Raw genomic sequence first — 26,627 nt, 5'->3', positions numbered from 1 at the left:
TCACAGGAAGGACCTTGCTGATGTAATTGCCTTTTACACAAGTGTGATAGAATCACCTTCGACGCGGAGCGGTGTCGAAAGCCTTCTTAGAAGCACAGGCATTTTATCTACAGCCAGTCCTATCACCAGCACTTCCTCAGAGCACTCAATTAGTGCAGTATCTCTTGGCCTTTAATCAGGCTGTCCACATAGGGTTTATCGAAGAACTTACCTTTTGTCAATAAAAAGCAAAATAGATTGACTAAGCATCATGACATTCAGAACAGCGGGTTTGTCTCCAAGTAGCACAGACAATGTGTAATCTTTCGGGATTGCTAATTTAATTAGGCTAATCACTGATACTGCAGCTTTTCTCAATAATGCCATAAGTGCCACTCGTTTCCCAGGTCCTCCCATGGTTGTTCATGCTGCTGCTGGTCGGGAGCGGAGGTCTGGGCTCATATCAGCTTTTCCTGGTGTCTTGCACATTAAAATAGGCTAATGCATATTAAAATAGACTAATGCGCATTAAAGCACATGTGTAAGCGTGCCCTGAGGTACTAAATTTAATGCACATTAGCAAAAGCGCATTAATGAACATGTAGATGCACTGTTTTGAGAGCCAAATGATGTTAGCAGCTTGACAAGCACAGACTTCCCTGATAGCTCTTTAATAAGAGCTGCAGGACATATTGTGCCAGCCTTATGCAGGCAAAGCAGTTGCCGCGTACACCGAGATTTTGGTCTGCAGAAATTGTTCCCTTCCCGTGTTTGTCGACAAATTGTTCAGCAGCAGGAAAACAGCCTTGTTATTCTCACCCTTTGTTCCCATCCAGAAGTAAGCTGTAATTGGGCACAATTTGCTGCTCTCGGCTGCATTGCCTCAAGAAGCACTTTGGGTGCCACGTGGCTGGAATACAAGCAGTCGAGGCTTAGGGCTGAGGGAGCCAGGGGGGCAGATGGCCTATGGTGCTCGGGAGGGAATTACTGCCGAAATGCTGCAGGTGCTCCGAATCCTTCGGCTACAGGACCAGCCCGGGGTCAGAGGGCTGTGGGCGTCAATAGGGGCTCAGACTAGCACTGCCCGCGTGGTGAGAAAGCTTCCTTCACACTCCTCTGCATTTCTTCTCCTCTCACCAGGCTGGGGCTATGTGGCTGCCGGCTGTGGAAGAGGCACCGGATCTCCATGGCTGAAGTGGTGGGGAGCTTGGGGGTGGGTGATGGAGAGGAGACATGGGAACGGGGCCAGTGAACCTGCCATTTTTCCCGGAGGGAGAGCTGCGGGTCCAAGTGAGAGAGAGATGACTGCAGTAGGGGGGTCACTGAGCCGCCCTGCTGTGTGGCCCTGTGCAAAGACCCCCCCTTCTTGCAACAAGGCTGGGCAACTAAAGAGCAGCCCCTGCGATATCAGCACCCAGCTCTCTGGGAAAGGAGAAGCAAATAAGAAAAGTAAATGAACCAGAAGACTCAAGAACAAGGGCAGCATAAATCTGCATAAACACAACTCAGGGAAACATTCATTCTTCATCTCCAGTTTCATTTTTGCAGCTACTTTAAATTGCAAGAGGTCTGCCGCCTTCAGGGTCGGGCAGGATTTAGATTCCAGTCCAGGCCGGGATCTCATTGCAGCACCACGCTTCCCCGATGGGCTTATGTATTCAATATTCGTTGGACATCAGAATAACTTCTGGAGCAGAAAGGAGAAATGAATAGCAAAACCCTCACAAATGCTAAAATCCTTTGCCCATTTGGAAGAGAAAATAACCTCAGAGGCAGAAGGCAGATGATGAAGAATCTTTTACTGGAAAGAGAAACGCAAGAGATGCAAAACACCCAACCCGCAATTGAATGCTCATCCAAAGCCAGGTGGAGATTGTTTACTGGGGTAACATTGATTCTGATCGTTGCAAGGTGTAAATGCTTGCCCACATGCTTGCTACCTGTGCATTTGGATTATGCTTGTTTGGTTTTGAACTCAAATTGCCAGAAACAGCACAACATCTTCTGCATGCAGCCAAGCACTGGAAATGCTGGTGGCAAGGAAAAGACTTCAAGTGCAGGCTCCTTCGGTCTCGCTCTTCTCCCCCTCCATCATGTGGGATGCTTCCAAGGGGTGCAAGTTTCTTCCAGCAGCAGGATTTCCCAGAGTGGTCAGATGCCAGGAGAAAGCCCTGTCCGAAAGAAAAGCTTTATTTGCTCTGGTGCCAGGGCCCAATACATTGGCCTCAGCCCATGCAAAGCTGCTGCTGAAGTCCAGGAGGGTTTTGCACGAAGGAGCGTTTCAGGTGCTGGTCCGTATCCTTTAACAAGACCTACTGATGCAAGTGGGTTTTATGGCAACCGATTCAAAGAGTGTTACGATCAGGAGGTCACCAGGATGTGACAAGCTAGAGAGGAGCACCGACCGGGCATACAGCAAGTGATATTGGGTACTGGGCACTAAAACAGATGCTCTGGAGATGTTGCTCATCCTCAGAAGTGCTTGAAAGCAGATTAGACAGACACGCGATGAGACAGTTTAAAAATACCCCTTGGAAGAGTTTATTTGCTGCTAGTGTTCATGGGCTGTGCTTGACAAGCTCTGTTCATCTTTCCGCGGGAGGAAAAGCATTTATCGATGTAAATGTCTTATTTTATTTCTGTATAACTGCCGCGCGGCACTCTCACATTTATGTAACCTTGTAGTTTTGGCTTCTAATCAAAAGGAAAGCTTTATATTTTCCCACGCTTGTATTAAGCTGCACATGCGTATTTTGTAAGTTTCATTTCTTATCTAAAAGTGTCATTCCTGCAGAAACAAACTTATGTAGAAAGTCTACCTAGTAACTATTATGTAAAAGAAAACTATCCTATCCCTGTATGCTTAGCTTATATCATAGTTAGTGTCATAGAGGCAGTCCAACCAATATCTATAAAGAGGCATAGAGGCAAAAAGTAGCAGAGATGACGACTGAACGACCCTTCAGGCTTGATCACCCTGTAGCCAGTCCTCAGCCTCCCCACCTGGGTGTATCCCAGCGAAAACCAAGGCCGCGAAAATCCGACAATCGACAACGAGTCACCATGTTACAGTTTTGTTATCCACCATCCCGTTCATGAGCTGTTGACCAGCCCTAGGACTAACTAGTGAGTAGCCGCACCTATCCCACAAGGGGTGAAAAGCAAGGGCTCACTGGTGAACCCTGTGGGCCAACAGACCCCCATTGTATCCGGCATACTGTAACTGAAGAAACATCGGAGACTCCACCTCTTGAGTGCCTCTCTTCGTAGCTTAGACAGCATATCTACGCTTTCTATACTTATATTTACTGCAACTCCGTTCCAGCCGGTCTCCCCTCTTATTCGTAAGAGGGTGAGGCCAGGTAAGTGAATAAAACACATTTTTACTTTATCTTATATTTACTCCGTAATAACTTCTACCACTAACACCCTATCTCAATGAGCTGTTGACCAGTTCTGGGACTTAAGGAGTTGGCAGCCGCACCTAGCCCATCGGGTTAGAAGGCAAGGGCTTACTCCCAAACCCCGTGAACCAACAGCCATCCTACAAACTTATTATAGAAAACTAACAACTTAGTCTAAGTCGTCTACTTGCGCCAACTCGGCGAACCTCGAATGCGGCCATAAAGCTACCTCCAATCCCGCCCCACAAGCCGCACGCTCGCCCGCTCCGTAAAGCCCGCGGCTCCCCGAGCGGTGCCGGAACCACTAGCCCGGCATCCCGCCACAGTGGAGAGTTCTGCTGATCAGCAAGTACTCTGAAAAGGTTCAGAGAAATGGGTCAATGATCATTGCTGTAGATGGGGGTGATGCTCCTTGCACTAGCCCCGCACAAGGCCACAGACGGCGCAGCGTTACATTCCCACGTGTGATCACGCGAGCATCGTTCACAACGCAGATGCACTTTGCTAGCAGCAAGGTTCCCGTGCGCAGGGCACGGGCCAGCTTCTAACCCGGCAGCAACGCAGCAGCGGGCGGGCACGCGGCGCTTCACCCAGACTAGTCTGCAGGTAGCGCTGCATGCACATGCTTACCCGCCCGTGGGCTCGAAGCAGCCTGCAGGGTGCTCTAACCCTACTGTGTGGACGTGACAGGGGAGCTCTGCATTTGGGGCTGCCAAACCATTCGCCCCCTGGTCCAGCCATCCTTACCCTGGGTTGCCTGCTGGGGTCTGGCGGGGAGGAGGTCACTGGCTGAGCACTCTGGGATTGACACCTGCGGCTGGGAGAGATTCAAGCAAACGTGCATGTTATGAGAACTTCCCCTCCCATGTTTTGCCGTCTCTGGCTCTCCGACCCCCAGCTGCAGGCCTTTCTCATCAGCTCAGATGCTCCAAGGGTGGCTTCCCCTGAGATAACTACCTACCGGCTTCTAGACAAGTAGACAAAAGTAACCAAGATTCAACCACCCTCTTCCCTAGGCTCACGCGGTCTCCGAGGAGAGAGCCGTGCTGGACGCAAACTTACCCTGAAGGAGCCAGTTGATGAAGGCACTCGGGAAAGGTGTATCCTACAGAAAGAGCCCAGAGCTGTGCATTAAAACCTAATGAATGCCAGGGACCACCCAGCTGATAGGGAGGCATGCAGGCAGGACCGTGAGCGGGGCAGAGGGTGTTTGAAGTCCCTGTGGTCCGTGGCTGGGTCCTGAGGCCGTTAAGTGGGAAAGGGCAGGCCTCATTTTTGGGGGAACAACTCAAGCACCTCTGCGAGGGGAGCCACACAGAGCCCACCTCCCGACACCCCTTCCCGCAGGCCAGGGAGATGGGCTAAGAGGGGCAGGGGTCCGGGACAAAATATCCCCAAGCCCCAGCAGTCGACGGGTGTGAAGCACAGCCTCAGAGATGACGGGTGAAGACAAGCCAGTACCTGCAAGTCCACTTCAAAGAACTGCCCTGTGGACACGGGCAGGGCGGAGAGGGCGGCGTGGATTTTGCCCAGGAGCCCAAAGGAGACGTTGCCTGCGCAGAGGAAGGAAGCCCGTTAGGAGGAGAGATGCAATGCACCAAACGCCATCCGGTTTGCACCTCGGAGACCACGCACATCCCTGTGCTCTGCCGCTTCTGGGGCGCCGGAGCCCGCGGTCAGCTCCCGAGATGAACAGAACGGGCGGCCCGAGACCCCCAAGCATCAGCAGAGGAAAGAAAACCCGCGCCAGACACTTACTGTCAAGGAAGTGCAGCTGCATGTTGATGATGTTGGTCCAAACATTGACTAAGGGGCACAGCTGCAACAAGCAGAAAAGCCTCGGTGAGGGAGTCACAGGCAGACGGACAAGTTGCGCTAGCACAACCGGCCACCTCCATTTCGGGGCCTTGGAAGCAAGTTGGAGGCAGCTTTCTCCATGGAGTAAAGCCATACAAATTGCTTAGCCCCCTTTGCTGAATGGCACAGATTCTATTTAACAGAATAAAAGATTTTTCTAACAAGTGGCTTGTTACTAAGTGATCCTGTCACTTCTGTTTACCGTGCCTTCTCCGGACTAACAGGCATTTCAGAAAGCAATTGCTTACAAATTATCCCGTAACGTTGCATGATGGAATTTGAATTACCTTTAAGAAATAAATCCTGGCTCCAAGAAAGATCAAGGAAGTATGCACAATTCAATTATGGTTTTTTGTCTGTGACTATATATACGTCTACACGGATCGGTCTATTTTTTTCAAAAACCTGCCAGGCAATTTTGAACATAAAGCACCTCTGGTCAAGCCACAGCTTCCCGCTTGGCTCGCAGACTTACCACCGTCGGCAAGAGGGTGCGAAGAGTGCTGTTCAGCAAACTGCTTGCCAGACTGCCGAGCAGACTAGGAAGGAAGAAACAAAGAAGTTCAAGATAATGTCAAAGTGCTTCTCAAAACAGGAGCCCCCGAGTCCCAAATGCTTTGCAGGTCTGGATCCGGGACGAGCCCAGCATCCCAATGCGTGCTGGGTGCGAAAGGCACCGAACATCCGCCATCCCCAGGGGCTCGGGCAGGAGCGGCGGGCATCCAGCGCCTTCGAAAAACCCTCTTACTAGCGCGTCTGTCCAGGCAGGAGCACTTCTCTCTTACACACATGCAGAGAGCTGTCCTTAGGTCTGCGTGCTATTTTAAACACGGCTGTTTGTGCAACAGAGGTACGTGGCTCCCACGCTCGTCTATGGAGAAAGCTGCTTTTCTAGTGGCCCCTTCTGCTCCCTGTGCAATGAACCGGCCGTGCACCTCTGAATTACTCTCCTCTCTGCCACACCGAGTTCTGGAAATCGGTGCACGGCCGCTCTGGGGTGGTCACGGGGGGCGAATCCTGCATCCCGGCTGAAACGCAGGACTGGAGAGGCGGCCACTGTGCAGATCACCAAGCGAGTCCCGCTCGGGGCATCCAGGCAGGACTCAGTGTCCAACCCTTCTTCGCAAAGCACATGGGATGAAAAGCTCTCAGAAATGCAGAATCGTTTGTGCCCAAGAAACGAAGCCCCTGAGTGCAGCAATTTGTGATGCAGGATTGCCCGAGCGCGCGACTCTTCCCGGCACTCACCCCTTGCTCAGGTTGACTTTAATGCCACCAAAAAGGCCCTGGCAGTCCTTAACAACCAGCTTGAGGTCACCGGGCACCTCCTGTGTGATCCCGATGTGCGACGTGAAGTTCGCTTCCAACGAGGCTCCTCTCAGGAGCGAGAGCAGGCTGGAACAGAAGCCCAGACAGGTCGTGCATTTGGGAAGGGGGCCAAGCTAACCTGGGAAAGCAGCCTGCGCCATCCAGTCCTGTGTCTAAGCCATGCTGTCGCTGGGTTTTACGTGGCGGCAAAGCCATCACTGGCTTGGCCCCAGGGGCTTGGATGAACGGGTCACCAACAAGGGCCGTACCGAGGGGTGGTTGCGTTTGGCACAATGCCCGTGTCTGCCTCTCCGCTGCATCTGCATCTGCTTTACAGACTGGCAGCTGCTCGACGGGCAGCTCAGGATGAAATCCTGATGCTACTAAAGCCAATGCAATTTTGCCCATCACTTCAGGAGCTGGGACATCACCCTCGAGACCCTGTACGTGCCAGCAGAAACGAACACGTGCACGAGGCAACAGGAGCTCTCGTGCTGGGCACTGAGGCTGGTACCTCACACCGATGCTTTCAATCTTTCTTCTTCAAGCTTACAAGCTTGGAGAGCCTCCCTTTAATTTGATGAAAGCTGGACACTGAGTGGTTAAATGGGATGGGAAATGTTGGGGTATGCCATTAGCTACCAAGCTGCCTTTTAACGTTCGTTATCATATTATTACAGGGCTGGCTCGTGCCGCAGCACTCCGGTTTCTCGGCACAGGCCTGGCAGCGGCCGTGCTTGCTGACCCCGCTGTCGCCTCCTCACCCCGGCAGGTTCAGGGTTAGCTTGGACTGCAGGTTCAGCAGTAACTCGGTTCCTTGGAGGACTTTCCACGACACGCGGATCTTCTCCAGGTTCAGCATATTTAACCTGCGGGGCAGACACAAAAGCAGAAGGACGGGAGTGGGTTGGCCCTGCCGTATTTCCCAGGACACCCCAGCCCTCGGTCTCCCTGCCTGGCATTGCTAGTCTTGCCCATAAGTCAGCCTGGTCTTCTGCCCACCCCAGCAGCCAGGTACTCCCCGGCACAGTCATATGGGGATGCCAGCATGGCATTTGTGCGAGTGATGTCTCTCCAGGAGGAGCAAAAAAAGGAGCTGAGGAAGCAAGGGGCCACTGGGGTTTGTGAAAATCCACCGCTGGGGGCCCCTGGGCAAGTACAGGTACTTCTCATGTGCTTAAGGCTGGGATTTTCGACAGGGCTTCAGAAAGTTGCATCGAAGTCTTTTGGACCCGGCTCCTTTGGGTTCCTTTGAAACTCCCAGACTCAAGGAACTAGTGCCCATGGTCTCTGCTCCTATGCCAGGCACGTGAAGGCATAGAGTTAAAAGGCAGAAGGGGAGGCAATGGGACCTGCTGTCAGCATCACCCAGCCAGATGCAGAACAAGCTGCCGGCTGCATCGAAGGGCCTGCCGCGCCTGCCCGCAGCGGGGAGGAACGTACTTCCACAGCCATCCCACGTAACCCCCTTCACTGCTGTGCTACCGCCTCTCCACACTGTTAGATCAAAGTGGTGACACCGGCGCAAGCCAGAAACCGGCAGCAGTGAATCAGACCCACCGACTGCATGTGCTTTAGCAAGAGGCAGGGGGTAATGGGCCCACATTCGTGGTGGAGTCAGTGGAGCTGTGGCAATTCGTGACACCCGAGGCTTTGGCCCCTCGTTGGTAACAGAACTAATAATGCCACTGAACGTCGTTGCATGTTCACTCACAATGTGAAGTCTGGCACGGGCCCCCGAGGGCCTCCTTCGCCCAGAAGACCTTGTGCTCCCAGCAGGTTACCCAGGCCAAGCAGATTTCCATTGTCGAGAAGACCTTTGCCAAGAGGACCTTCACCGCCAAGAAGGCCTTTGCTGCCTAGAAGACCTTCACCTCCTAGAAGACCTTCACCGCCAAGAAGACCTTTGTTGCCTAGAAGACCTTCGCCGCCAAGAAGACCTTTGCTGCCTAGAAGATGTGTCAAGCAGACCACCTTTGCCAGACTGACTTCCAGCATCAAGTAGGCTTCCATTACGTGGTTGGCTTCCCCTACTCTGGGAACCTCTGTTAGCAAGAAGACCCATACCAAGCAGCTCACCTTCTCCAAGCTGACCCGTACTGCTTACACCACCTCCACCGCCTTTGTTGCTGAGAATACCTGTACCTGCCAGACCTCCTTCACCAGGAAGACCCATACCAAGCAGCCCACCTTCTCCAAGCTGACCCATACCGAGCACACCGTCTCCGCCGCCTTCGTTGCTGAGAATACCGGCACTCGCCAGACCTTCTTTGCCAAGCTCACCCGTGCCAAGCACACCTCCTGCAGCAAATAAACTTTCATTACTCACTTGACTCTCAGTGCAGGGAAGAACTTCATGGCTGAGACCGCTTCATTTAGGCACAGAAAGACCAGAGCCATGTACACCTTCCTGGCCATGGGGGGCTGTGCTAGATGTATTTTCATGGTCTAGAAGACACATGCTAGACACATTGCCATGACTCGTGAGACCCAAAGCAGGCATAGCTTCATTGCCGAGGAGATCTATGCTATGTGCACATGCCAGGCCTGTGTCCGTGAGTGGGAAGGTCTGTGCAAGACCCATTTTCCTGGCCTAGTAAATCAGTGAAAGATGCATTTGTGTAGCCAGGAAGTCTTGTGCTGGGCATGTCTTGATGGCCAGGAAGATCTCTGCTCCGAGAGTCTTCAGAAAGCCCCATGCTAGAGGCATTTCGGTGTCATTGCCTAGTGGCCTGTGCAGGGAACAGAGCCCTCCCCTAGTAATGCACCTTTGGCAAGCAGACCTCCTGAGCTGGGGAGACCACGCGCACACCTTTGCCTAGCCCACCTCCACTGTCAGGCAGGCCTGGAGAGCCACAGCTTCATGGCCAAGACCTGCGAGGGGCATGCCTTCTTTACCAAGACCCGTACCAGCCACCTATCTATTACCAGGCACATTTCTATTGCCAAGAAGCCCTGTGCCGAGGAAACCTCCAGCGCTGAGCAGGCCGGTACCCAGCAGACCTCCTTCACCAGCCCGTGGGATGGTGGGCTGCAGCACACTGCTCACCAGCCCACCCTCCTGCAGCAAATCCGCAACGGCTAACAAGAAATCTCATCGGGTCACCTGCACTCCAGCTAAACCAGCCTTGCGTCCCTCAGACCGCAGGGATCCTGCAGCCTTTGAAGTCAATGGCAGTTTTGCCACTCATTTTACGGGAGCCCGGCAAGGTCCAAGTCCTTTAGCCTTCCCATTAATCTATTCTGGGCGAACGTGCCCTTGGCAAGGGGCCTTTTGTGTCATGCCCGAGGAGCTGATTTCCTATTTTCCTGGGTACTGAACAGCAGGAGAGGAAAGCTCACAGCATGGTCTTGCAAAACTGAACGTGCAGCTGGGCTTCCTGATGGAGCCGGGGCAGCGACAGGTGAAGAGCGGAGGTACAGAGAGGGACTCTGAGAATTGAGAGTAAGGTGATATTTGCCTCGCTAAAAATGCAAGCTGGTCTGCTACGACGGGAAGCTCAGAGAAACACAAGGGAACAGGCTAGCTCACCATTTCCAGACTTGTCTTTCCCTAAACCAAGGAGCCCTTCCAGGCTGAAGAGGCCTCGAGCCGGGGTCAGCAAAGCACAGCAGAGGACGATGCACCAGGCCGCCGACATCCTCAGTCCCGATGCCTGCTGAGAAAACCGTATCAGCACAGGTGCAAACCCAGTTCAGCAGGATGCAGGCACTGGTCCTGCTCGCCGGGATCCCAGCTTCTGCGTAGAAGTGGCCTGGAACAAGGAGGGTGGAAGGAACCCCCCAGATGGGATATTGCAGGTATTAAAACAATGCCCGTCTCTGCGTTACCAACAACCCCTCAAATCATGCTCAAGATCTAATTCATTTTTCCCTCTGCAAGTAGCTTGCTTTTCATGGGGGGGATTTCACTCAACTCAGACAACAAAAACAGTCAATTTTATATGTCTATATTTTCACCTAATTTAGTTCTAATCAAAACCAAGTCCCCTTTCAATTCCCATAATGTAGCACCATGTTATACTTTTGGATTGCGAGCGCTGTTCCAGAATATCTCTTTATGCAAATAAATCTGCTTGCCTTGAAATTAAAAAAAAAAGCAATCAAAGAAACATTTCTCCAGGTCTTCAGCTTAATGGAAACAGATGCTTACCAAATCTAAATGACAGGCCAAATTGAACCCACCCTTGTCCCTTTAATGAAAGGCACTGTGCAATCTGCATATTGCTGAGTTTCAGCACAGAGAAATAACATTATTTAGGTCACACTGAACAACTTCTTTATCTGTTCAAGATACTTTTTTAAATCCCTTTATGACAGTTCTTGGCACAATTAAATTAGACTTTAATTCGCTGGAATGTCTCTTACATTTTCCCTTTGATCAGCACATAATGATTCTCAGCTCCTGTAGCAGTGATTATTGAACAGAAGAGAAAGACAGAGGCTCAAGCAGCTTCGATTGAAAATCACGTCAAATAAAATCAGTGGGATTTGTTGGAGGGTCTCCAGAAGACGTGCCCGGCATTGGAATAGGTTGCAGGGATGGTTTCCAGAGGAAATGCACATAGTGCCGTTGATGGAGATCTGTGCATCTCAGTCACGATCTGGAGTTTTTGTTCATTTTTAGTCGCTTAGAAAAATAGATGAGCCAGAGCCTCAGCAGATGCAAATCTGCGTACAGCTTTCCAGACGCCAGCTAACAGCCAGGCCCAATATTTCCAAACAGCGGGTCAAAGAAATCCTCCACTGGGGTTAACTGCTGCAGCCGTGGCCGCTTTGCTGCCCACGCCAGCGGAGGAGCTGGCCCGTGGCTACCAAATCGTGCTGAGTTATGCCTCCCCTGCCCAGAGCACCTTCTAAATGATCCCAGCTATACATGCTCACTGAGGCATCATCACAAATTTAGCACCGCCACAAGCAAGCGCTGCGGATTTGGCATGCCAGATCTTCTCTCCCCGCTTTAAAAATTAATTTTCATAAATGATTAAGGAGGTTGCTACAGCAATCAAAGGAAACATCATTAGACTCCCTTGCTCGGCTACAGCTGGGCTCCACTTTGCAGTCGATCCTTTCATGGGGGAGTGCTGCAGAGATGGGAACTTTCTGGCTCTTACCTGCCTCCTTTGAAGTTCACGCGCAGTTGCCTGGAGCTCTCTTCCGTGGTGCTGACACGGAGCAGCTCTTATATAGCTGAGCAGCCGGCAGGAAGCCACCTTGAGTTTCTCCCCAAATCTCTGCTTGGTGACAATGTGATGAGGATGGGCCCAGCAGAGGAGACACACCTTTACCCTCTCTCTTTAGGTAACCTGAGCTGGCTCCAGTCCTAAGGGAGGGGGAAAGCCTGGTCTCTCTGCCTGCGTGACTGGTATCACCTACCTGGGTGAGGGGCATCTACCTGGGGGGCTGGAGTCTGCCCGGCAACTAGTGGTGTATTTCAAATTGGTTGGATGACAGCCACCAGGTGCTGGCCTCCATTGGACCAGGTGAATGAGGTCACAGGGGCTGTATAAGTTAAGACGGGTGCATCTGCGCAGTGAGGATAAGCATGCTCCTCTCCATCACAAACGGCTGGCCTGCTTTCCCCAGACAACCCTGTTTCAAAGAAATCCACACGAGCGTGCTGGGTCTGACAGTTTTCAACAGCAAAAAGTGCAGATGATGAAACTGCAACGGTGGTGTGCGTGCCACATCTCTCCTTTTGATGCACCCCAACTAGTTTACCTTGTTTGGTTTGGTTTCCAAGTTTCCTCCATTTTGTATTATAGTAATGGCTTTTCTTTCATTTTGTATTATATTAATGGCAAATTATACGATGTTAAAGATATACCAAGTGTTCTATTAATAGGATGCAGGTTGTTTAACATCATCTACTGCAATCGGTTCTTTCTAATAGACTTTAATACTATCCAAATAATAGAAAATGAGGGTTGGAAGGGACCTCAGGTAGTCATATCTAGTCCAGCTCAAAGCAGGACCAGCCCCAACTGCATCATCCCAGCCAAGGCTTCATCTACCTGGGTCTTAAACACCTCCAAGGATGGAGACTCCCCCACCTCCCTGGGTGACCCCTTCCAGTGCTTCACCACCCTCCTAGTGAGAGGTTTTTCCTACTATCCAGCCTCAACTTCCCTGGCTGCAGCTTGAGCCCATTGCTCCTTCTGCCATCTGCCCCCACTGAGACCAGTTCAGCTCCATCCTCTTTCACCCACCCTGCAGGGAGGTGGAGGCTGCTATTCAACCCCCTTCCGTCTCCTCTTCTCCAGACTCAATAAACCCAGTTCCCTCAGCCTCTCTGCACAAGTCATTTTAATGCTCCAAGATCGAAACATTTCAGAACAATTCATCCCATGAAATATTTAGAGATTTCAAGGTCTGTCTGGATTCAGGGCAAAAACAATTCATTGTCTGACATGTGGGACATTCTTGTCAGGTAGGAATTCATTTCCCGGCAAGCTCCAGTTATGAAGTGCCTTGATACCTGTGGGACAAAAGCACTCGGGGTTAGGTAAATACTGCATGTGCAGTGCCCCGTGTGGGTGACTGATCACGTTTCAGGAGAGTATGAGAAGCTGGTCTTGGGGTTTTTTTACATTCAGGGAAATTGTGTTTGAATAAGCAACTAGCAGAACATTTCCTACTCCCATCTCAGGCACGGGAACAATGCAGACTGCATACTCCAAGGCTTCACAACCCCTCAACTGCTTCCTTGGCTTGCTTCAGTCTTAGCACATACCAGCTCCCTTCCCTCCTCCTGTCTACGTGTTGCAGATTCAAGCTGCCCTGGAGGTCTGCAGATGTGACCTGGACCCTGGATGTTGGTCTAAATCAAGAGCCAGGCTGGGTTGCATGGTGTGTAAAAGGATTTCAGAGTTTTCTGTAGTGCCATGGGTGACATTTTAGGCACAGTGAATTGTTAGCCAATTTGTACGATCACAAATAGTTCGCACGGCACTAAGACGTGGCGTGGCTTTACTGGGGGTGGAGGCGCGGGTGCTCCCTTGCAAGGCTCCCCTGAGCCCGGGTGGGCAGAGACGCTCTGAGCCTCTTCCTTGCACCTCTGACAAGAGCCGGGGGAGCTAGGCATGGAGTCGTTGGGAAGTGATCGGGGGCTTGGTGAGCTGCAGACTGGAAGTCACTGCTCCAGGGTGATGGTAGCACATTTAGCGCCTTCTCTCCTATTAGCCCCTATCCCCTTCCTTCTGCCCTGCCCCCTAGTATTTCTTCTCACCTTCACCTGCTTATAGAGCATCCAACTCCAGCAGTCACTGCAGTCACATTGCACAGCCAGACACAGCATTTTCCAGCTTCAAGAAAAAAGTGAAGCAAATGGGGTATCAGATGCTGAAAGACACTCATGCAACAATCACCTCAAGGGCCGGGCTCACAAGCACTAAGGGTTTTCCTCAATGAAAACACTGGAGGAAAACTTTTCACTTCATTTGCACCTGGTTTTCCCCTCCCAGCATGTTTGGGGAAATTTGCTTTTTTCATTTAAAAAAACCAAACCTGAATATTTCCAGCTATTTTGCAAAACCACAGCAACAAAATGGGCTCCTGAGGTCCTATGTGAGTAGATTGAGTAGCTTACTCACAAGCATCTTCCAGAGGCTGGTTGAGTTTCCCCTCTGGAGTCCTGGGGCGAGCGAGAGAGCTGGGTCCCGATGGCAAGGCCCCTCCGTCTCCCCCGCATGGCTGCTGCCTCACCTCATGGCCGAAGAGAGAGAGCACCTCCTCCCCCCTCAACCTATACAGCCCCTGTGACCTCGTTCACCTGGGCCAGGGGAGGTCAGCCCCAGCTGGCTGTCGGCCAACCAATTTGAAATACATCACTAGTTGCCAGGCAGATCCCAGCCCCCCAGGTAGATGCCCCCCACCCAGGTGGCTGATGCCAGTCATGTGGGCAGAGGGAGCAGGTTCCCCCCCTCAGGACTGCAGCCAGCTCAGGTTCCCTAAAGACACAGGCTGAGGTGTGACTCCTCTGTGCTGGCCCCTCTAATCACATAGTCACAGGGCAGAGATTTTGGGGAGAAACCAAGGTGGCTTTCTGCCACACAGCTAACCCTGAGCCAGGTGCAGAGAACTCACGTGATTGCACGTGGCTGGGGCTGCTCCTCTTCCTCCCCCAGGGATAGTCTCAGGTGGGCACGGTTAGGCAGTATGGGGACCCACAGACGAGGCAATGCAGCCCGCAGAGAATCATAGCAAAATGGGGCTGGAAGGCACCTAGCCAAGCCCCCTGCCTGAAGCAGGATCATCCCTGTCCAAATACAAATCTGAATTGCCCCCCATTCGCAATGCAGCCCGACAGCTACTAGGTGTCACTCTTGCTTTACGCACAGGTCAACTAGCTGATGCAACGTTAGTGCAAAGCAGCCAGCCGTGAGACGGAGACAGCCAGCCAAGCCAACTGCCTCGCCCAGATTCATGCTGCCCACCTGCAAGTGCTCAGAGGCCTGAAGTCTCCTGCAGGAGCACAGGCTTCGGTGGTAATATCGTTAGCATCATCAATGCTGCGCTTATCCCAGCGGCTGGCAGCCGCAGCAGTGTGCAAGCTCGGACCCGGCGCCAGCTCAGTGCAAGAGCCCAGGGCTGCGTGCATGGGGCGTGCAGGCTGCGGCCACCCCATGCTGCTTCGTTCCTCACCTGTGCAGCGATTCAGAGTGTCCTCGTGGGAGGGCAGGGCTAGGATTCAGAGTGAGCTGGATGGATTGGGCCAAAAGAAATCTCCTGAGGTTCAACAAGGACAAGTGCAAAGTCCTGCGCTTAGGAGGGAGCGATCCCCTGCTCCAGTACGGGCTAGGCAGCAGCTCTGCAGAAAAGGACCTGGGGGGACAGGGGACAAGAAGATGGACAGGAGCCGGCAGTGTGTCCTTGTTGCCACGAAGGCTAATGGCATCCTGGGCTGCACTGGGAGGAGCGTTGCCAGCAGATCGAGGGCAGTGATGCTGCCCCTCTATTCAGCATGGGGGAGGCCACATCTGGAGTCCTGTGTCCAGCTGTGGGCTCCCCCCTACAGAAAGGATGTGGACACACTGGAGAAAGTCCAGTGGAGGGCAGTGAAAATAACTTGGGGGTTGGGGGGACATGACCTATGACACAACCCAATCCCCCTCCCTGCTTCTCAGACCCCCCCCTTTCATCCTGACTTTAAAGCACCTGGAGAATCAGCAGATTCACTGCTGGAGCCGACAGCCCACCTCCGGGAAGAGTGGCTGCACACCGATGCTGCACAGTTCACGCAGGATTTGTCCTCACCGGACAAATTACTCCAATGCCTCTGGCTTTCACCGTGCAGGATTTCACCTAAAGTGAGCTTGGCAGGCCTCTCGCATTCTCGGCACATCCTTCCAGAAATAGAAACCCGACAGAGCTTAGGATAGGTAATACCACGATGAGCCCAAGGGCTGTAATCGCATCTCCAGCCTACAAGCAAATCACCGCGCACTTGCCAACTCGAGCTGCAACCTTGCCTCTTTCTGCCAGAAATGTGCCCCAAACTTAGTGCCACTTTGGGTATCTCATGAAGTGGATTTTATATGGAATGGGCAGATTATGATTTTTAAGCGGGGAAGGAGGGTTGCCTAATGTCATTTCTTGTACAGGTGAGACAAAGGAGCTGCTCTTGTTCCAAAGTAATCCCAGCTCCAAAGTAAACCCTCTTCCAAATTAATCCCAGACGAGCATGGCTCCGGGGGAGCTCTTCCTCCTGGAACAGACTGGGGATCCATTAAACAGCTGGGGCAGCTGATCAAAGCCCCTTGAACACAAGGGAAAGACGCCCATTAACTTCAGAGCAGGCCCTCAAGAAGGAACACAACATTACGGATGACATGCAAGACCTTGCAGGTAATCCTGCTGCTATGCCTTGTGCCAGGTATTTGATAGACGTGGGCAGTGGTGGGCAAAGCACCGGGTCTTCAATGTGGTACACCCTGCCCAGCGTGCGGTTCGGTACTTTGATGGGTTTGCCAGCTGCCCTCAAATGCGCAAGGCCAGCCTGCAGTGCAAATGGAGCCTGGCAGGGGTGGGGACTGCTCCAGCTCCAGAGACTCGACAGCACCCAGTCTCAATGCAGAGAAAACAGGATCTTTTTTTTATTAAAATAGGAGCACGGGATTCCAAAAAAAAAAATACGAGCATTTTTCTGAACCAAAATGTTCCTGACAATCACAAGCTGCGGCAAACGGGTGCAGAGCTCCACGGCCCCAAGCAGACAAGCTATGTTTGATTAAAGCAGTCGACGGGACAGAGCTGTTCTACGGGAGAGCTAAGGTCTCGTTCCAACGCGCTGGGTATGAAGGGGACCCGCTCCGGACTGGACTTCGCTTCTCTCTTCCAAGCGGGAGAGGGATAAATCCACAGGACTCTTTCCCAGTCTGGCTTCACGGGCTCACGCAGATAACACAAGCAGATCCTAGCAAAACAGATAATCAGAGCATCGAACTCAGGCCTTGAAGCAAAAGAAAACACCTGGTCGTTCGAGCGAACGCAGGGGTCTGTTCCTTTGCCAGTGGATCCCAGTGACAGGAAACGCTGCGGGTGGACGTGAAGGTACAAGTCTAACTGAGGTCCATGGTGCACGTCTTAGGAGGGATTTGTGTTGCTTCCACGGTGCACGGCATGGTGCCAAGGGGCAAGTCCCTGCCCACCCCGTTCATGCCAAGCACGGGCACGAGGCAGCGAGCAGAGGTTTCTGTCTCTGGATGCTAGGGAACAGGAGACAGGAGACCGCAGCGGGGCTCCTGGCCTTACCCCTGGGTTTTGCACAGAGATCAGGAGCAATGTAGACCCCTCCCATGTCTCAAATTGACCACTAAAATAGGCTAAACCCAACCAAGGGGGAAGCAGCTTTGGAAACACCTTGTCCTCCCTGCTCCAATGTTGCATTATAACCAAAACACACATGCCCGCAGAGCCTTTCTCCCTGGGAGTCCGAGGACCAGTGACGTGCCCCAGGAAGATGCAGCCCAGGCTGGTCACACTTACTTCAATGACATCGATATCAGCGTTGTTGAAGTCAATGTTGAGCAGCTTGGGGAGCGGGACACCTGCTCCCAGCACGCCTGCAAGGAAGAGCAAGAGTCGGCGTCAGCACTTCGGGTGGCAGGAAACGGGAGCATCCCTCCACCCTGCCCTTGGCTGGCCCCACGTCTACTTCAGCTACGTCCCATGCAGCTTCTGCTCGCGCCCCCGAAACATCCCCCTGGGATGAAAGGGCTGTCATCAAAACACACGCCCGGAGTCAGCTGTGTGAGGCGGCGTACTCTGTGTTTCAGGAGTGATTTCCTCCCCTGACGGACATGCAACCCCCCGCAACCCCTCTCCCCTGCAGAGAGCAGATTTGCTCCAGTAGGTCCGACTGCAGAGAGCTCGTGGAAGGTGAACACACGAAGAGGGGACTGCACCAGGCACGCTCTAGCGCAGAATAACTGAGGTACGGACAAGAAAGAGGTCCTTACTATTCATCGCTGGCAGGAAGGCGACATCAAAAATCTTGCCAACCAGCACGTCCAGAAGTGAGATCTGTGGGAGGAGAGAAGTGATTGCGTCAACGTGGTTTGTTCACTATGCCATGGGCCAGGTGCTGCTGGCAGTGATATGGAGGGATTGCTGCTTCTCTGATGACCACTACATCTGGAGTCCGCTCCTTCCCCAGAGCCAGGTACTCGAGCTCATCTCTCAGGAGCCGAGTGCAGCCTCTGCTTTTGCACCCAGATTGAATGCCATGCCGTGCATCAATTCCCAGCCCGAGCTTTATCATGTCTATCTGCAAAAGGAACCTCCTCTGGAGGCCAAACAAATCAAACAAATGTAGCTGCCTGTTCGACTAAGTGCGGACCCTGAGACTTCTCCTGAATTCTTCTTCTCCCCAGCCTAACAGCATGAGGCATCTTCCCATCACTGGGAAAGCTGCTAGATATATGTACCAGGATGCTTTAGGCATAATGTGTGGAGTTCAGAGCCTCGTTCTGCTATAGCGAAAGGTGCAAGAATGGAAAACCAAGGCAAAGAAGTCCAGACGACCAAGCAATCCCTGCTAACAGAGAGCATTTTCCACTGTGCAATGAATACTAGTGACCAAAAAGCTTCTGGGAATTTCAGTGGGGGAGGATACGTCTACCCTGAAAAATCAAGTGCAGGATAGAGACCCCAGGTGCCGGAGACAGTCTAGCTGCAGCTCAGTATGGGCTGCTTTGCTTTCCATGCATTTCTCTGTAATAAAAAGACTTCACTATCCCAGTCTATCCCCACCTCAATCACAGGGACCGTTCTCACTTTTCTCACAGCCATTTTTAAATGCACAGATTTACAATGGCTCGCGGGAAGATTGCCCGCAGAGCATCCCATGTGAATACATCCATCTCCAGGGGCAAGAAAAATGTGTTAAAAAACAACAGGCACAGCACGCTGCACCCAGCCCTTATGTCTCCAGCTCCACTATGCAGAGGCACTCCGCTTCCTGAAGGAAATATGCACCCATCCTGTATCCTTACATCAAAATTGCCAAGGGTGGAGGAAGCCAAGGAGAGACGAGTCCTGCGGGAAAAGGAAAGAAGTCGGGTCGGACGCTCCAGATTTGCAGAGGTCTCTGCAGCTAGCAGATAAAAGGACACCCAGGACACCACCGCCCGCCCCGTCCCTGCCCACTGCTGCGGATCAGGTGAAGGAACGATGAGAAGAGACTTCCTACTTGTCGAGGCTGACGCTGATCTTCAGCTTGTTGTCTTCCACGGAGAACCAGGCCACCAGAGAAGCATCCTGCAATTGGAGAGCAAAAGCCGGTCAAGCCGAAGAAGTCAGCTCTTCCCCGAGCTCCCTCGTGACGGCTGAACGCAGCCTCTCAGCTCAAGTCTGAAGCAGAGACTTTCTGCACGTCCTCCCCTGAGGATGCCACGGGGAGATGAAGCAGGGGGAAGCATCTGTTCCTAAAATAATCGTTTGCTGACAGCAATGGTGCGACTGCAGAGGAGGTTTCCGCAGCGGGGCTTTGGCCACTTCCCGGTACGTACAATATTGAGCCGGCAGAGGGTCTTGTAGGCATCGCTGGGTTGGGCAACCATCACTTCGGCAGTCGCGATGAGGTGTATCAAGCCTTTATCTTTGGCCAAAGTCACCGTGGGAACGTCAGGGACCATGACCTTCAGCAGCAGTGCCCGGGAGTCGGGGTACTTCTGAAAAACCTGCAGACAGTGGGAGACACAGTTGTCGAGTCTCAGCTTTGTACACCCAACCCAGGATCAATTCGGAATAGCCGGCAACGGCAAACAGATCACAGCTCAAACAGCCTTCATACATAGGTGCAATGCTGCGATGGATTGGGAGTCGGCTCCGCTTTCCAGCATGAGGCATCTTCCTTCCCCATCACCGGTAGCTTTCCTGACGATGCCTCGTGCTACTTCTACAGCAGAATAAGCCCATTGATTTAAACAGCACAACTGCCGTAGCATTGAAGCAAAACAGACCCAGGGAATATTCTGCCTCGAGCTGGAGGCTCAGTGTTGTGCATCTCATCCTGACCGGAGGACTGGGACACGGTACCAGAAGAGCCCAAAGGGCTGCATCATAAATCGGGATCAGGCCCTGCTGCGTTTTGGCACATTGGGCCCAATGCCAAGCTCATTTCACTCAATGGGATTCTGTTCATTAACTGCAACGGGCTTGTCTTCAACAAGAGCAGAAGAAAAAGGGAGGGGATTTGTGCCTCTGGATACTTTTATGGCTCTTATCCCTGGAGCATTTGCAGCGTAAAATAAAGACAGAACTCACTAACCGCAGGAATCAACGCTCCAAGAGTCGATGTCGTTAATGGAGGGAGCTCAGGAAACTGTTACAAATGAGAAGGAAAAAATTCAATGAAATGTGTGCAATGGCTCCCGCTGTCCTACCCAAGCAGCGTGCATCTCTTCCTTCGCATCTGAAGCTCTAAGCATGTCTTGCAGCATCTTTCGCTCCTCTTCCTAAGCAAGCAGCACACCTTGTAATTAGTCACGAGCTGCTAAAATGCTCCAACTGTTGTACTTGCAGCTGTATGTTTTCCAAACAGCCACACAAAGCAGGGAGCATCTCCCCCCTGGGCTGGATTCCCACTCACCATCCCATCTGAGATGTCGATATCTAGAGCCCCTTGTTTCTGCAGGACAGCTATCACGGAGCTAAGGAAGTTTACGGAGAGGCCAAGCTGGGAGGAGGTCTTATCTTCCATTGGCGGCAGTGCTGGCATCGGTACCCCTGGTGCCATTGGTACTCCCGGTGCCATCGGTACCCCCGGTGCCATCGGTACCCCTGGTGCCATTGGTACTCCCGGTGCCATCAGTACCCCCGGTGCCATCGGTACCCTAGGCGGCATAGGGACAGCTTCTGGCTTGCCCAGGGGGTAGTCAAGGAGGCCTCCTCCAACACTCCCGACCACAGTCTGAAACCACAAGAGAAAGGTAAAACCTCCAGGAATGGTTACGCAAGATCTCCATGGCATTTTGCCCTTTTAATGCTAATTTTAAGTCCACTTGATTAGGAAGTACCAGTAAATACGATCAGAAGGACATAAGCAGGTAACAAACCCAGGCCAGAATCTGGCGGGCAGCTCTTTTCCCAGTTTTGTAGAGAGCAAACAGAGAGTGTTGTTGCGGGGGCAGACACCGAGCCAGGTCCAGCTCTGGGGTCGGGTTTTCCAAAGCAGCAGGATCACCGCACAAAGGGCACCAAAGGCCAAATTTCACGGATGTCAGAGGGAGCTTTTCACATCATGATCAGCTGCTCCCCTCGACGCCCTGCTCAGGTCCGCTGACCTCCAGAGACTCCCCGAGAAAACACTGCTTGAACGGGACCAGGACCCTTCACCGCGGCCGCGTGCAACCACAGAGCCCTTGCGTGCAAGCGAGAAGGGCAGGACTTACATTTAAATCTACTTCAAGGAACTTGCCAGTTACTAGCGGAAGGCTCGATACGGTGTACTGCACACTTCCCAGTACACCCAGTGGCACCAGGGCTAGATTGAAAGAGAAGCAGCAGCAGTGATCCTCATTCAGGCTTGGAGAGAAGTCCTATGCACTCGCACTTTTTTCTCCTACTAAGGTCACAGAATCGGGGAAGAACCGAGACAAGGTCCCTTCTAATCCAGCCCCTGCTCAAGGCAAGACCATCCCTGTCTAAACCATCCCGGACAAATGTTTCTTATAACCTGGATGTGAAAAACTGCCAGTGATGGTGACTCCAAGCCTCTCCAGGCAATCTGCCCCAGTGCTTCACCACCCTTGCCCTCAGCAAATTTGTCCTGATACCCAACCTACATCTTCCTTCTCAACTTAACGCCTTCACTACGTCTCCTGTGCCTGTGGGCGTGGAAACCTGGTTTATAACTACTCCTTCTGCGTTGGAGAACTTCTATCCAATTCCTCCCTCCATCTCCCGAGAGGACACTCGGGGAGTGGGAACAGCTTGAGATTAGTCATGAAAACTTACAGTTCACGAGACCCAGCTGATCGTTGACGAGTCCCAGGGCAACATCGACAATGGGGCAGAGCTGCAAGAGGTAAAGTTCGAATCAGGGGAGTTCAAACTCTGGGTCGGACATGAGAAGGGGGAGCAATGCATTAAAATGCCATTTTCTCCAAGGGATCCCGACACTTCAGCAGGTTGCCTGGTCCAGATCCTCACCGAGTATGACCTGGCCTAACCCTATTGCACTCCCATGATTTGCCACTACCAGCATCTGTCTTCAGAAGGGGCTGGACTGAGATCCCAGCCCGAGGGCACGTGAGATCTGCAGCTGGAACAAAACGTTATGACCTGAACCGCTCTCTCTTTATAACCCATTGCTCTCTCTTTGGTTAAGGCTAGTGGTAGTCGCACGGAGAAAGAACAGGCGCATTTAGGACAGAGTTACTTTTGTCTGTGCTTGAAGATCTTCAAACGGGCAGTTTAGTTTTGGGACAGACTGAAACATTTTCTTGTTTAAAATCTTCCAATAGTGTCTTCTAATAGTGCATGGCTTGGGCTACACGAAGCCCTACCAGGATCTCTTCTCTGACTTACCAGGCCAGGAAGGAGTCCGTTCAGGACCCGTGCCAACAGGTTATCCACAATGGGGAGCAAGCTGAGAAAAAGTAAAACAGGAGAAGTCATTGAGAAACAAAACGCCTTGGCGGACGGCTCCATCAGGGCGCTCGTACACGTTATGCATCGTTTAGATGCACGACTCCAGATAAGTGCCCAGTGTTCAAGGACTGCAACTGTGCTATAAGGAGGATGCCAACCAACAGTAAAACAAAGTCCTCAGATATGCCCACTAGCCATAAGCATGCACGGTTCCCAAAACTGCCATGATTATACATGAAAATCCCGACACGCATGCAAAAAGCAGTTTTAGTGCATGCGGTGTGAAACTCTGGGACTAAAGAGCAGAAAGGTTCATAATGTGATCAGCACGATGGTCCGTTTAACGTGCTCTTACCCTCGGAGGAGTCTGACTTTAATATTACTGAGGAGGGCATCGCAGTTTTCTACCCGCAGTTTGGGGTAGCCTGTGCCATCCATCGTCAGCCGGACCCTGGCCGTGATGTTCACCTCCACAGCGATGTCAAGGAAGCCTAGGAGACTGCGCAAAGGGGAAAGGGGCAACATCAGGATCCACAACGTCCTCCTGTGTCTCCTCACAGTAATGCAAGCATTCACCCCCCCGCCCCCCCATTTTAATTATGGGAGACAACCCCCAAAGCGGGCCATGCAATGGTTGGAGACGGTCCCGATCTGGCAGCTTGCCTGGTGGCCTGCCCCAAGTCGGGCACTTTCCAGAGGATGCTCCGCTTACCTCTTTCCATTGAGGGCTACTCTGGTGAACAAGTTCAGATGGACGCCAATGCCAGGGAGCAGCCTCAGGGACACCTTGGGGAGGGTGAGCTCCACAATTCGTAACCTGCAAGACACAAACATCCATAGGGAGGGGGCCGAAAGCTCGGGAGCCACGAGTCTCAGCACGGAGACCCTGGCACGGAAGTGCCACGTGTGCAGGACGGGCACAAAACACCGGGCCAGCAAGGGGCCTGAGACGCTGTCGGCCTGATCACGCACAAAGGCTGCAGAACCTGCGATGAAAGATGCATCGTTCTGCACGGCAGCCGGGCATCCTCCACAAACACGGGATTACACCAGAGCCCGCTCCAGGGCTCAGCGACTTGAAATCGGTTCCAAAGCACTGCCGTGAAAGGGACTCCAGACCCATGTAGACAGGACCGGGAGCAACCAGATTCTCCCCACTGGTTCCCAGTGTCCAGTGCTAACACAGGGTCTTTCAGCCCCGATATGACTATAGCCGATGGCTTCCTATTTTCAAACTGCAACAATACCTGTGCTTCGTCCTGGCCTCGGTTTTATTGCTTGTTCCTGTGTATTTTTGGTCAGTGATACAGCGGGCAAGGAAAAAACCATGCACAGGGACCTCACACACAGGTGGATAATTCAACGGAAACATTGATTTTTGCCTGCTTCAGCTGGTAGAGCCAATGCAGTGCTCCGAAGCAGTGCTGTTTGCCCTGATCTATACAGGACAGGATCGCTAGCTTTCCTCCTTCCAGAACCAGGAGTCCGGGGGATTTCTAGCCTGCTTTCTGATGCTAGGGAGCTTGCAGCTTTAAAGCAAATCTGTGAGCCAGACAAAGCTCCCCTCTGGGTTATGCCTGGGGCTGTGCAGCGATCCCGGAGCAACCTCTGTGCAGAGACTATTAAGAGCTTTCCTTACCCTGTAAGCCCCTGGACTGTGCTGAGCAAACCTCCTTCTCCGAGGATCCCGAGCACGCCTCCACCACCGAGCAGGCCTCCATTCCCCAGCAGACCACCTTGGCCGCCACCAAGGATACCTGCAGTGCCAAGCAGACCTCCTTGTCCTAGCAGTCCTCCAGCAACGCCATTGGGGACGCTTCCTCCGGGAACACTGCCACCCGGTAGGTCTTGACCAGCGTGGCTCACAGGGCTTCCACCGTAAGCATCACCACCACTGCCAGGCAGACCCCCACCACCACTGCCACCAACCAAGCCAGCAGTCACCCCAGCAAGCAAGCCACTACCACGACCGCCACCACCACCATCACCATGCAAGCCGCTGGTCACCCCACCAACTAACCCACTGCCACCACCACCGTCACCAAGCAAGCTGCCAGTCACCCCATCAGCCAGGCCACCACCAAGCAGGCCACCACCATGACCGCCGCCACCGCCACCACCAAGACCAAGCAAGCTGCTGGCCACCCCAAGTAACCCACCACCACCGCCGCCAGCATCAAGTAAACCACCGGTGACACCTCCAAGTAGGCCTCTGCCACCACCGCCCCCAAGGACGCCGCCGAGCAGGCCTCCTCCTCCTCCTCCTCCTGTGCTTGGACCACCGTTGCCCAGGGGTACTTCTCGGAGCGCACCTTGGAGGGCGCTGCCTTGCGCCAGCGAGTCTTCCACAGCTGAAAAGATTGCATATGGTAAGCACACGGCCGAGGAGAGCCTGCTTCTCTTGTGTGCTTTGGCCACTTTATCTCAGTAATGGGGACAGCCCCCTCGGGTCTCTGGAGTCCCAGCCCTGCACCAGACCCTGGAGCAGCAAGCACGAGTCGTTAAGGGGCTCGCTTCGCCCATCACCGACAGCACGGTATGGCTTCTACCCGCTGCAACCATTGTTATTTCCACCCAGTCCTGCTCTCTCCAGAGAATGACAGCAAAGGCTGCCTGGACTTATCACACCCTATCTAGATACTCTACATATGAGGCAAGCCTTTTTAAGTAGAATACATATATTGCACATGGCCAAGAACTTGCACCGGACCAGGCCTTCAACACGTCTGTTGACCATTGTTCCTATTTTCCAATCTAGGAGGGCATGCAGTTCAACTTACCATTGCTTAGTACCCCTTTATTGACCCTGAGGACGGCATCGGTTGGCAAAAGGCCGACAGCTGGCGTCAGCAAACCACACAAGAAGGCGAGGCCCCCCAGCGTGGGCATGGCGGTGCCTGCTGCCTGCCGGGAACATCACCAGTTAGCAACGTGGCGCGTCACGAGAGAGAGAAGAGGCACCGAGCAGAGGCCAAGGCATCCAAAGAAAATTCAGGACAGAGAAATGGAGAAGCAGCCTCAGGACCTACTCCGGTCCCGCCGACCACAGGGGAAGGGCTCTCTCAGTTACAACGGGGCAATTGCTTTTCACTGAAATTCAAATTCACTGAAAAACGGAGTTTTGGAGACACTAGAGCCATGCACAATTTTTTACTGAGATTGTCTTGGCGTACAAAAACAGAGAGAATTGCACACATGTCAAATCGTCTCATTCTGACATTGGCAAACATAAAGCCTTCTCGGCGCTGCCTATTTTGTTTCAAAGTCAAGCCATCTTGACTTTTGTTCAGAAGAGCCATTCTTTTGACCTACTTTCTTGATAAAGAGAAAAAAACACCAAATGGTTTGGAGAGGTAAAGCTAGCTGAAAAACCAAGCCACACATTTCATAGGCGGTTATTCCAAAGCATTTGGAGTTGACCCAAAAGACATTTTTTCATTTTGTTGAAATATTTAAAAAAACCTTCCCGTTTCGGTTCAAACCAAATTGCTTCATTATTTGTTTGCTTTGTTCACTGCGTAGCCATCAAAGCAGCCCTCGCTCACCCAGCTCTGTTGCTAATCATAATTGTCTGGTATCTTTTTAAAATCAAAACATGACAGCAAGATTTTGGAAAAAGAGGTTTAAATATCAATGGCAAGCACTTCACAAACACCAATGGTATCACAGGTCTCAGCAGTAAAAGTAAACCTTTTGGTAGCTGGGCTCCCCCAAAACTAAATGTGCTCGGTTACACCGCCTGTCCTGTTGTTACCTGGACTTCTGCTGCGGTTGAAGGGATGCTGGTCTTCTTGCTGGATGCGGGTCTTGGGCAGCTAGAGGTTTGTAGCTGCCTCTGACCCCCGGCTCCTCTCTGCTGTGTCCGCTCTGCTTGATCCTATAGGAAAGGCAGGTCTTTTATAGTGAAAGCCAGGTGCTGGGAGAGGAAAGGAGCCTAAAGTATAAAAGCTGGGATAATGGGCTGAGTAAAAAAAAATAAGTTTG

The 26,627-nt window shown here is 52.4% G+C and overlaps 2 protein-coding genes across 2 annotated transcripts; both read right to left on the bottom strand.

Annotated features, from left to right (window-relative positions):
- Window positions 1-4,130: 4,130 nt before the first annotated feature.
- LOC149856903 (BPI fold-containing family B member 4-like) lies at window positions 4,131-10,683 on the bottom strand. The gene is made up of 8 exons (XM_090064909.1): window positions 10,081-10,683; window positions 7,313-8,849; window positions 6,489-6,635; window positions 5,716-5,779; window positions 5,142-5,202; window positions 4,845-4,936; window positions 4,446-4,488; window positions 4,131-4,200 (listed from the first exon to the last, which is right to left on the bottom strand). The coding sequence occupies exons 2-8, from the start codon at window positions 7,408-7,410 to the stop codon at window positions 4,166-4,168; spliced, it is 540 nt and encodes a 179-aa protein (XP_089921035.1). The 5' UTR covers window positions 7,411-8,849; window positions 10,081-10,683; the 3' UTR covers window positions 4,131-4,165.
- Window positions 10,684-16,635: 5,952 nt separating this feature from the next.
- Window positions 16,636-26,493, bottom strand: LOC149856902 (BPI fold-containing family B member 4-like). The gene is made up of 17 exons (XM_090064859.1): window positions 26,398-26,493; window positions 25,424-25,547; window positions 24,799-24,994; window positions 24,283-24,666; window positions 23,356-23,460; window positions 22,999-23,142; window positions 22,581-22,641; window positions 22,008-22,068; window positions 21,443-21,534; window positions 20,641-20,961; window positions 20,320-20,373; window positions 19,559-19,729; window positions 19,240-19,307; window positions 19,043-19,085; window positions 18,008-18,071; window positions 17,535-17,611; window positions 16,636-16,962 (listed from the first exon to the last, which is right to left on the bottom strand). The coding sequence occupies exons 2-17, from the start codon at window positions 25,530-25,532 to the stop codon at window positions 16,939-16,941; spliced, it is 1,974 nt and encodes a 657-aa protein (XP_089920985.1). The 5' UTR covers window positions 25,533-25,547; window positions 26,398-26,493; the 3' UTR covers window positions 16,636-16,938.
- Between the last annotated feature and the right edge of the window lie 134 nt (window positions 26,494-26,627).

The sequence above is a fragment of the Crocodylus siamensis genome, chromosome 10 (genome assembly GCF_052110815.1).
Source record: "Crocodylus siamensis isolate JL-2025a chromosome 10, ASM5211081v1, whole genome shotgun sequence".
NCBI classification, from domain to species: Eukaryota; Metazoa; Chordata; order Crocodylia; family Crocodylidae; genus Crocodylus; species Crocodylus siamensis.
This window is presented reverse-complemented; position numbering and strand designations above follow the sequence as displayed.